Raw genomic sequence first — 11,753 nt, 5'->3', positions numbered from 1 at the left:
AGGCTCCCTCCAAGGCCCCCCTTTCTGCTCCTACGCATTCAGCTAAAGGCCCTTGGCAATTACTGGCCCCAAGCTCAGAACTCCCAGGGCCCAGTCTTCTCCTGTCAAAACCAGGAGCTTTCTCCCTTTACCTGCTCTCTCCTGAACCCCACCTCAAGGCTCCCTTTGGGACTACCACAGTTAGTGACACAGGCTGGGAAATCTACAACTCGATGTTGATGCAGGATAGAAGTAGAGAAAAGTGTTGATGGTTAATGCTAAGTCCAAAGAGTTCAGGGCTGTGCAAACCCCACTTACAGGAAGGGGAAAGGACCATTCAGTGGTTTAACAAAGACCCCTTGGAAGCCACAGGTGCTGGGTGAAAGATGAGGCCACGCCCCCCCCCCCCCCCCCACCCAGCATGGACAGATGCAGGCTTCCAGCTTGGAAGACAAGGAACTGGAACGACCTAGAGCAGGAGCTATAGCGTTTGACCTCTGGCAGGCCACCAGGATGCCCCTGGGGTCCGGACAGTGTGGGGTCCCTGTTCTGGGAGCAGCAGGTCAGAATCCCTTTCTGACCTGAGTCCTGGGTCACCTCTCTGAGAGAAATGAGTTCAAGTGGGTGGGCCTGTCCACAGGGAGACAGAATCTAGAATGTGCCCCCTCTCACATCACTGAAATCACACTACTATCCCAAGGAGTGGGTAGCTGTTAAACATTGTAAAGATCTTCTGAGAGCGAAATTGGGGTGTCAGCCAGAAGTGGGGCACTCTGGAGTCACTCCATCGCAAACACTTTGGATCCGGCTGGCCAGGCACCCTGCATTACCCTGGGCTCTCACTGCGACACCAGCACGCTGCCCGCCCGCCCGGAGTTGGGGCGCTGACACCGCTCTTCCCCTGACCCTGCCCAGGGAGAGGGACGGGAGAGGCAGCCCCACACTGACCACCGTGCCGTAATCGACTTTAATCCTCGGATATCTTAGTAGTAATGGCAGTGGAGGTTAGTGATACAACTAAAACCCAAACTAGTACTAGTACTAATAAGTACTCATCAATTTGAAATGACTAACCCATCATTCTCAAAACCCGAGGGGTGAGGGGCTTCGAGGGAAGCGGAGCAAGTGGAAGGTCCCAGGCCCGGCTGGGGTTAGGACTGTGTGTGTGTGTGTGTGCGTGCGTGCGTGTGTGTGTGTGTGTGTGTGTGTGTGTGTGTGTAGGGGGCTGGGTTCCGAAGGAGGGCTGAGGGGGGAGCACAGAAGGAGGGGGTAGAGTTTCAGCGCGGGGAGGGGGGCGTCGGGGCGCAGTGACGGGAACCAATGAGCTGCCAACTCGCGCGTCTCCGGCGTGACTGCCTAGATTGACGTGGAGGACACGTCAAATTGATCCCCGCACTCCGCAGCCTCCCGGTCAGACGAATTTCTCCTAATCGGATGAAGTTCACCCTAGGCCTGGGGTCGCGGGCGTGGAGAGTGTCCTGGGAGCGGGCGGCGGCGGCGGCGGGCGGCGGCGCGCTCGGCAGCGGCTCACGGCGCTCTTCCAGCCCGCGGCCCGGCCGCCGCGGCTCTCGGCTCGCGCGCGCCCTCCCTCTATGCCTCTCCCGCGGCGGCGGCGCCCCAGCTCTCCCGGACCGCGCCGGGCCCAGCCCCGGCCGCCTCGGCGCCAGGCAGCCGGCCGGCCCGCGCGCCATGGGTAAGGGGCGGGCGGACGAGGCGGGGGGTGTCCCGGCGCCTCCCTTCCCTCGCGCCCGCGGTCCCTGGGAGACCAGGTCCCGGGTCCCAGACTGGCCGCGTTCTCCGCACGCCCCCAGCCCCGGGCGTGTGTGGGGGGCGCTCGGCGTGTCGCGGGAGGGGATGTCCCAAGTAGACGCGTCGGAAGTCGCGAAAGGGCACGGAGGGCTGAAGTGCGCGGCTCCCCCCTCCGTGGTCCCTGCGCGCGTGCCAACTCCCGGGACCGGACCGAGTCCGTTTGCTCGGATTCCGAGGACCCGCCGGTCACCTTCGGAGGTGCCCCGGGTGCAGCCCCTGTCCCTGCGCGGCCACCCTCGGCTAACCCGCCGGTGTTCTTTCCCCTCCCCTCACTCTCGTCGGGCGCGTCCGCAGAGCAGACGTACGGCGAGGTGAACCAGCTGGGCGGCGTGTTCGTCAACGGCCGCCCCCTGCCCAACGCCATCCGCCTGCGCATCGTGGAGCTGGCGCAGCTGGGCATCCGACCCTGTGACATCAGCCGGCAGCTTCGCGTATCCCACGGCTGCGTGAGCAAGATCCTGGCGCGCTACAACGAGACGGGCTCCATCCTGCCCGGGGCCATTGGGGGCAGCAAACCCCGCGTCACTACCCCCAACGTGGTCAAGCACATCCGGGACTACAAGCAGGGCGACCCCGGCATCTTTGCCTGGGAGATCCGCGACCGGCTGCTAGCCGACGGCGTCTGCGACAAGTACAACGTGCCCTCTGTGAGTTCCATCAGCCGCATCCTGCGCAATAAGATTGGCAGCCTGGCGCAGCCCGGCCCGTACGAGGCGAGCAAGCAGCCGCCGCCGCAGCCGGCGCTGCCCTATAACCACATCTACCAGTATCCCTACCCCAGCCCCGTGTCGCCCACGGGTGCCAAGATGGGCAGCCACCACGGGGTCCCGGGCACAGCGGGCCACGTCAGCATCCCCCGTTCATGGCCCTCGGCTCACTCGGTCAGCAATATCCTGGGCATCCGGACGTTTATGGAGCAAACAGGTCAGTGGCGCCAGCCTTCTGTAGCCTTCCTGGAAGGGGCAGAAGTGGAGCGGGGGGGAGGCATGCGGGTGAGGGGTCACTCTCGCGGGCCTCCTCCAACCGGTTTTGGCTCAGGGGAGGGCTCCGGGTTGGCCAGGGAGACTGAGGGTCCTGGGCCTTCTGTGGGAGTCCTCGGACATCTTGAACTTTTTATGACAAATATGGAAAATATTTCCCAAATAGAAGAGCAATCACCGACCACAAATTCGGAGGCTTGAAATTGCGCTTTTTCATTCTTGCAAAAAGTATGCAAACCCCTATCGCCAGATCTAAGCCAAACAAACCGCAAAGTCAATTCTGCGACCCTTTCTTCAGATCCCGATCTTTCGGGATCCCTCACCATTCCCCAAAGGGCTCTGTCCCTCCCAGGCCCAAAGGCTCTTTGAGTAAAAGGCGAAGGGTCTGGCTGGCCGGTCTTGCTGTGTGGCCTGAATCTCCAGCAGGCCCCGTGGCCTGGCGGGTGACAGGCGCCTGCAGGCTGCAGCCATCCTCAGGGTGAAAGCTCCCACGGATTTGCCCTTTGCTTGCAATCTCTGGGTGTGGAGGGAGGGGACGGGGAGAGGGGGGAAGGTTAGGGGCAGTTTGGGTGAGGGGCTCGGAAGAATGGGTGGGGGCCGGGACCGGGTCCGTAGTCTCTTTGCACTGTCCCCTGCCCCCAGCAGCCGGCCAGAGAGTGGCGTGTTCTTAGGTGCGCAGACTCAGCAGGAGCATAAGAGGCAAAATTCACCGTAGCCCAAGAGACAGGAGGGGCGTCCAGAAAGAAACTGAAGGCTTAGCTCCAGCGGCTGTGGGCCGCGCCTCCAGGCCGTGCACAGGCTTCATTTCTCCTTGTGGCTCAAACCCAGCCTGGGCCGCAGGCTTGGGCCAAAGCTTCCCATGGAGCGTCCGGTGGGGAGCTAGCGGGGAGGTGACCTCTCCATGCCTGAGCTCAGATCTGGAGCTTTCTCTCGGTTTTCTGCACACACACGTGTGCGAGGAGCAGACCTGTGCCGGGGACGCTCACGGGTGGCTGGGTTGATGCCTCTTTCTGGAGGCCCGGGATGTCTCTGGAGGGAGTTGTGAGTAGAAACGGCTTCCAGCCCTCCAGACGCTTATTGAGACATTGAGAAGCCCGTATAGTTCTCTTGAGCCTGCTGTGGATTTGAACTTGGACCTTTTGGGGCACTGTCTCTGCAAAGTGGAAAAGCCGCCTGGGCGGAGGGTGCCCAGATCTGGCCGTCAGCCTCTCCCTGTCAGAAACTTCCTGTTTCGTGGGAAGCGGGTGGAGACCTGGGAGGAGCGAGGGGCAGGTCCCCAGCACCCTCTCTCTGCCCCGCTGGGAGCAACAGCGAAATCTGGGGTCCCCGCTGCCCTGAGCATCTGCCGCCGGGTGTTCAGAGGAGCCTGGGTCGTGCCTTCGGATCCGTGCTGGGCGCTTGTAGGCACGCGTTTAGATGTCCGGGCCAGAGGGCTGCCCGTGTGCCCAGCGCGGACTCAGATACCTCTTCTAATCCTCCTGTGTCCCCGCAGGGGCCCTGGGGGGGAGCGAAGGCACCGCCTACTCCCCGAAGATGGAAGACTGGGCCGGCGTGAACCGCACGGCCTTCCCCGCCAGCCCAGCCGTGAACGGGCTCGAGAAACCTGCCTTGGAGGCAGACATTAAATACACGCAGGTAACTGAGCGCGGGGAAGGAGGTGTCCTTAATCAGGGGAGAGGGAGAGGGAGGGGAGTAGGGAGAAAGGGAAGAGACCCCCTCCACCCCCAGGGGAGGCGAGTTGGGCTGAAGGTTGATGTCTGGTCTGCGGGCATATTTCTCTCCTTTCCTAGGAGGGGATTGACTTGCCTTTTGCCAAGACACTTTTGCTAAAAAACCTGGGCCCCGTTAACACAAAAGGTTGAGGACTGACTCCCTTTCTCTAAGTCCCGGATGGTGAATATGATGACCCCCTTCACCTTTTGTTATTATTTCTAACAATTTGAGTGGACATCGCTTTGCCACAGTCCTTGCCAGGACAATTAGAGGCCAGACTTCGCATGGGAAATCATTGTGGGGACAGCAGGGAGAATGGGGACCCCCCCCCACCCCGGTAACTGCCGGCGGGATTGCCCGCTGCCGACGGTCTGTCGCTCTCTCTCCCCGCAGTCGGCCTCCGGCCTCCCCGCGGTGGGCGGCTTCCTCCCGGCCTGCGCCTACCCGGCCTCCAACCAGCACGGTGTGTACAGCTCGCCGGCCGGCGGCTACCTCGCCCCGGGCCCGCCGTGGCCGCCGGCGCAGGGGCCCCCGCTGGCGCCCCCCGGGGCCGGCGTCACCGTACACGGCGGGGAGCTTGCCGCAGCCGTGACCTTCAAGCATCCCAGCCGAGAAGGTGAGGGGCGCGGGCCGGCGGGAGGGATTCAGACGAATGCTGGAGGATTAGGAAGGGTGCAAAGGAGCAAAGGAGAGACACAGACAGAGACAGAGACAGAGACAGGAGACAGAGAGGCTGGAGTGGGTACCGGCATAGATTCTTCCTCTGGGTTACACTTTAAGCCAGAGCAGATTAATTTCTAATAGGTATAAACCGTGTCCCTAGAAAGGCAGGCAGAGATTGAGAGAGGCCCCAGGACTGTCCCCTAACTTGTATGGATTAAGAAGACCCCCTCTCTGGGTCTCATTTCTCTGTCCGTAGAAGGGTCTAGAAGGCACCCTCCAGGGGCACCTTCCTGTGGCCTGTGGAGCTGTACCTTCTGTGGAGGACCTGCTGTGGCACCTGAACCCCGCAGGTGGGGTTGGACCTGCCCTGGCCTGGACCCCTTCCATGCACTGCCCATCTCTTTCTTCCATGTCCGAGTTTTTTTTTTTTTTCCCAAGCAGGCCCTGTTCTCCCCTTGCATTCATCTTCTTCAACACATCCTTTGGGAGAGGAGACAGCATTTCAGTCATGTGTCTCTAAGTCTAGACTCTTCTTCCCCTCCTCCTCCATAAATCTGCTCTCTGATAAGCCAACTAACAGATTTGAGGTATTTAATTCACGGTCCACAGTGAGAGGGGCATCTTCTTACACTGACCTTTGGGTTCTAGTTTTTCCTGTAACTTGGGAAAAGCTCACCTGCCCTTGACTCTGCATTTTCCTCACGGTGAAAGGAATGACTGGATTCGCCAATTTCCAACCTGCCTGCTTTTAGGTTCTGAGCGCCAGGAATTTGCAACTTCAACTCCTCTAGGAAAAGGCAGGAGTCACTCCGGGGTGGAGGTGGGGCCTCTCGGCCTCAGTAGCAAAGGTGGCTGAGCACGAACCTGGGGGCTGCGTGGGGCACAAGGATGTTCCAGATTCCCGAAGGGTCTTTGCAGCTGATCTGCCTTATACCCACCCAGGCAGAAGTGGGCGCAGGTGGCACTGGGTAGGCAGAGGAAAGGAGGGGCTTCCTCTTTGGTGATACCCAGGCAAAAACTTTATTTCCAAGTAGTTTCATTGAGACATAATAGCGTGATCTATGAGAGAGAGAGAGAGAGACAGAAAGAAAGTGAGAGAGGGAGAGGATTAAGATGCCATCATTAACAGTCAAGCGGAGGAACAAAAGTTAAAAAATTTTTTGTCATTTTTTTAGAGCACGAAAATTCTGGGATATCAATTTACAACTATTGAGACTTAGAACTCCTTCAATCTTTAAATTTAATTTAAATAATAGGAAAATTCCACTTGTTCATTTACAGGAAAATCTAAGTAAAGGGAATTTTAAAAGTCGAGACTCAGAGCTCCTTCGATCTTTCCCTTTAAGGACAGATAAGGGGTCTTAGGGGAAGTGTTTTGCTCAGAGCCTTGTCCTGGGACTTGGACCTACTCGTTTTCTTGACACCTGAGGTTATCTGTTGAATTAGAAATTAAAATGGAATTTACCAAATTATACTCATTAGACTAATCGTTTAACTAAGCAGGTTAATTTGATTTAGAAAAGTGTATCCACAAATTTAAACGATTCCCCCTGGGCTGACCCCAAGTAGCAGGAAGACTTAGAAAAAGGACTCGCTATCTTCAGAGTGATGCGGTCCTTTCCTAACAGAGCCATTCTGTCCCAGGGTATTTCAAGCGCTACCTTAGAAACAAATTATGAAATGTAGGTAATAATCCAAAGGTGAAACACACAGTTCTGAGTTCTAGGATAACTCTAGTTAATTTGATGGGCAGGGGGTACTCACTGGTGGTTAATTTTCTTTGGAAGATACTTTCCTTTCAGAAATACAGAGCCATTGAATGACACTGGCATTCCTGTCCATTTCACCATTATTTTCACTACCTATTATGAAACATCCCACCCATTTCCAAAATCTGCAGCAGTAATTAGCTACATTCATTGTTAAATTAATAACAATGTTCTGATCCTGACAGTTCTTTAAAGATCCAAGTAAAGGGTCATCGAATAAATCAGGTCGATCATTGAAAATGATTTCTCCAGCTGGCACACAAATGTTTGTGTTTGAACAGGAACATATAAATAATGAGAATTGCATATCTACTTGGGTTATGGATTTTCACTCTTCTCATTGGCAGAGAAATGGAATTGAAAGATTGCCCCCACCCACAAGTGGTCTTTGAAAAATTACAAAGCAAAGTAATGTGAATCACTGCCTTTAATTTTCTAATCATTGCTTAAGAAATTGTCTTCGAAGAAACCTATCCCATAAGACAATTTACTATCATTAATTGTTCATAAGAGTAGTAGGAATAGTGTCTATTGAACTTCTTCAGTAAGAAAACAGTTTCTTTACTGAAGGCGGTTTAATATCACGACGGCTCAGTATAAAACAAATACTTCTGATCACCTAGTCCATACACGGACAATATACACATAATAATATATATTATATTTTGTATATGTATAAACATATATTTCAATATGTCCCCACATCAGGTACAAATGAACATTATTATCCTAAGATAAGCTTACTCAGATGTCAAATTATTCATTACAATTTATTAACTTTATCTTGGTAGAGGGTTGTGAGTCTGGGTTCCCTATTATTTAGGCAAGACAGTGTGATTTACATTTCCCGACGGTGAAAGGAAACTTTAATTCTTAAGGCCTGAGAGCATAGGAAAGTTCCACTTCATCTACAAGTGGAGGGGGGCCCGTGTTCTAGGAATTCCGACCCCTATCCAGACAAGACCATCTCCCTCCCCTTCCCCTTCCAGACAGGTGACAGACCCCATCAGGCATTCCCTCAAGACAAATGGTATTTACAGAGTGTTTTCAGAAACCTCAAAACCTCCCGGCTCTGAGGTCCCTCCCAGCCGGCTTTTGGAAAGACCAAAGATTTGGAAATCAAATTTATAAGATATTGCATAGGCTCAAAGAATATGTGTCTTTTATATTTGTTAGAGATAACTCGCGGCTTGTTCCAGTCGCCCCTGCTCCGGATTAGTTCTTGAAGGATCCTAAAAGCGAACTTTGCCAGGAACACTAGGGCGCAAGCGTTGGCCTGAGAGCCCGCCGCCGCCAACCTCGGTCTCCTTTGACACAGCCTTGGGAGACCCCTTTCCAGGACTCCGCTGACATCTCCCCCATCCCCGCCCTGCCCCACCCCAGGGTCCCAGTGGCCCTGGAATGGAAGTACCAATATTTTTTAAAAAGCTTGTCCCCATTCCTGCCCATTAAGTTTAAATAAGCTGGCAGAGCGCCTAACGCCGGCCCGAGCCTTCGTGGGGGCCCCGCGACGTAGCCACTCCGTCACCCAGATTCCTGCAGGTGGGAAAGGAGGGGCAGAGGGGTCCTATGGGGAGGGACTGGGGCGGGGGAAGAGCTACAAACGCAGCAGCAGGCTCGCCCCCATAGAGCGGAGTGAAATCTGTCTCTGGTCTCCCGGGTGTTTATTTTTCACGAGTTCATTTTCTCGCTTGTCTCTCAGGCAACCGGCCCTTGGCTGAGAAACCTCCAACTCCGGAGTTGTTTTCTAAACAGGGCCTCACCTCCAAGTGTGTGTACTGGGTGGAATGAAAAGGTCTGAAAACCTCGTCGGCTGAGCGGCCACAACTGTGTTTAGGAAAGAGAGCTGAGAGGCAAGGGAGAGCGAGGGGTCGGTCCTGGAAAGGTCTCCAGACCCCTTCGCCACCTCTGCGAAACCAGATGTGCGCGCGCGCGCCCCTGGCGCAGAGGTGTGGGCCCGGCTCCGCGCGGCCCCGGGGCGGTGCGCCAGAGCCGGGGCGAGGGCAGCTGCCGGAGGAAACAGCCGGGAGCTCCCCCTCACCCCAAACTGAGGCGCCCCCAAGCTCCCCCTTTAAAGGAGGACGTGTGGAGGAGAAAAGAAAGTTGAAAATAGGCGCTTTTAGGTATAAATAAGCCTGTGCTTTCCAGCGCAGGAGAAGCCGAGGGGCCGGGCGTCGGGAAAGGGAAAAACAGGGGTTGCACAATCGTGGCGTCAATTTTCTGGCTTCCAGTAGCAAAACTTGGGCCCCTTCCCAAAACCCTAAATAATAGAGCAACTCGCTGAATGCTGCCTAATATGGCAAGTCCACTGTCACTAAATCCGGAGGCCCACAGGCCTCAGGACGTGCTGTGCCCACAGTGATGAGCGCATCTGGATCCCCGGGCCGCGGGGGCAGAACGAAGTCTGCCGCCCGCCTAACGCGCGACCGCCTCCCACGTCGGGGGTGATCCTGGCCACCCTGGGCCCTCCCCGCGGGGCATTTTGGTGACCCACCCCCACTCGATTCCCCCCCACCCCGGCCCATCGCGGGCCCTGAGCTGCTTTGAGGACCGTGACCTGACGCGCTGGCAGCCTCTTGGGCCGGTGCGCCAGCTGGGTCTGGCGTGGGTGGGGGCTCGGGAGGCGGGGTGCGCGGATCTCAGCTCCCCGCTCCCTCCCCGGTCTGCGATCGGACCACCGCCCCGCCCGTGGCCGCCTGGCTCTGCAGCGCCTCCCTGCGCCCGGCGCCCGCTTTACTGAGCGGCGCGGGGCCCGCGGCGCGGGGCGTCTGCAGGCGGGCCCTGCGCGGAGAGCCGCGACCCAGGCTGGGAGGGCGAGAGGCTTCCGCGGGGCCGCGAAGGGTGGGTGCCGAGGGCTCCGGGGAGCGCGGTCTCGCTGCCTCCTTGCAACCCCGAGATGTGGAGCGCACGCCGCCCCTTCTCCCCGGGACCCTGCGCTGTCGGCCGTGTTCCCGGGTATCGCGGTCCCCGGGTCTCCCGCTCGGCGCAGCTCCCTGCAGTGACCCCACGCCGTGTGCTTCCTCCCGCAGTGGCCGACCGGAAGCCGCCCAGCCCCGGCGGCAAGGCCCCCGACGGCCTCGGGAGCTTACACGGACTGCCCGTCCCGGCCTCGACCTCCTAGGGCCGCGCGTCCGTGAGCCGAGCCCAAGCCCGAGCCCGGAGGCGGCGGCGGAGCGGCGGGCGCAGTGGGGCACGGACCCGAGGACTCGCCGCGGCCGAAGTGCCCATCAGCCCCAGCCTCGCCCGGCCCCGCGCCCGGCAGCCGCGCTTCCTCCATCGGCCGGGGTTTTCGGCTTCTCTGAACTTTGGCTTCAGACTGTTGCATCTTCGTCGCCGCGACCTTTGCTCTGACGTGGCCTCCCTCGTCCAGCGGGCCTCCAGCGTCTTTTCCTACTTCTCCCCGGGCTGTTTGGCACCGCCCCTCCCTCCCTTTCTCTCCCTTCCCCCTCTCCCTCTTTCCCGCTCTGCCTCGCTTCCCTTCTTCCTCCCTTTCTTCCCTCCTTCCTCCTGAGCCTCCTTTCCTTCCCCACCTTCGCCCTCTTCATTTTCCTCTCTATCTCGCTTCCTTTCCTCCCTCCGTCTCCCCGTCTACGTGGGCTCCCTTTCCTGTGGTCCAGCCGGGTCCGCCGTCTTCTCTCCTTGGCCTTTACAAGTCACGACTCTGCCTCTCCTTATTGGCACTGCCCGGACCCTCACCCCCTTGCCGAGAGCACCAGACCAGTCTCCACGACAGGCCCTCCTCTCTTTAGCTTCCACCCCTCCGGGGGCCCCAGGCCTCACCGAGGGGCTCCAACCTGGGAAATGGAGAAGCCACAGTTTTTATTTCATATTTTTATAACCATGAACCCAGATAAAACCTCGGTGAACTGTCCCTTCTTCTCCCCCACCCCCAAGGATATTATCAGGAAATATTCTTCTTTGGATGTTTTCTCAGTGCCCAGTGGCTGGGCTTCTCTTTGCTTCCTCTGAGATGATGTCACCCCAAAGAAGACTGGGGTAGGAGTAGGGGCACTGGGGCCACTGTGTTTTCTGTAGTTAGAAAACCATGCGTGCCCTGGGGGTGCCCCCTCCTACCCCTCCACACCCAACAGGAGGGAATCTGGCATATGGTAGACGCATCAGCACTGTTTTTTGGTATTCAGGGGTCAGCACATTTGTTAATTTAAACGACAAACTGCTTCCGGGTACAAAGGTGCAATCTGGCTTCTGGCTTGCAAAGGGATGGGGGTCAGAAAAATCCAGAAAGTGTCTTCTAGAGCAGGACACAAGCTCCGTTCACTGCTCCCAAGTTCAGGAGCACTGGTGGCAGGACCCTGGACATAAAACTTCAATCTCTGTAGTCAGAAAAATATCACTGGTGAGAGTCTGACATCACCTGTTAACCATGGCTACCTTTGAATAAAGGAAAGCATCTGTATGTGTGCTTTGTAAGGGTAAGCAAGTCTGTGTCCAGACTGGAGTGTTGTATAGGTATGTCTCAATGACTTAGCCCCTGGGTTTCCAGCATAAACACTATTGAGAAGGAATTGTTCTGGGACTTCCCTGGCGGTCCACTGGTTAAATCCCATGCTTCCAACGCAAGGGGCACGGGTTCGATCCTTGGTTGGGGGAACTAAGATCCTGCAAAGAGGGATTTGTTTTATTGGTTTACTCCTTAACACTTTGTAACCCAGGTTGAGGTGGAAGAGAAAATGAGAGGGGAGGAACATTTTCAGGGATGGTCCCTGGAAACTGGAGGTAGAGAGACAGAATGCAGAAACCATCCTAAAATGAAGTTAATTCTTAGAGGGAAAAAATGGGCAGAAGGCAGTGAGGAACAATGGAGGACTTTCCCAGAACA

At 56.8% G+C, this 11,753-nt stretch overlaps 1 protein-coding gene across 1 annotated transcript; it reads left to right on the top strand.

Annotated features, from left to right (window-relative positions):
* Positions 1 to 1,413: 1,413 nt before the first annotated feature.
* PAX1 (paired box 1) lies at positions 1,414 to 10,034 on the top strand (the record flags this gene model as incomplete). Its single annotated transcript, XM_079945133.1, has 5 exons — positions 1,414 to 1,672; positions 2,083 to 2,712; positions 4,261 to 4,403; positions 4,875 to 5,097; positions 9,943 to 10,034. 5 exons carry the CDS (start codon positions 1,414 to 1,416, stop codon positions 10,032 to 10,034), a joined length of 1,347 nt encoding a protein of 448 aa, XP_079801259.1.
* Between the last annotated feature and the right edge of the window lie 1,719 nt (positions 10,035 to 11,753).

The sequence above is a fragment of the Stenella coeruleoalba genome, assembly GCF_951394435.1.
Source record: "Stenella coeruleoalba genome assembly, chromosome: 15".
Classification (NCBI taxonomy): Eukaryota; Metazoa; Chordata; class Mammalia; order Artiodactyla; family Delphinidae; genus Stenella; species Stenella coeruleoalba.
This window is presented reverse-complemented; position numbering and strand designations above follow the sequence as displayed.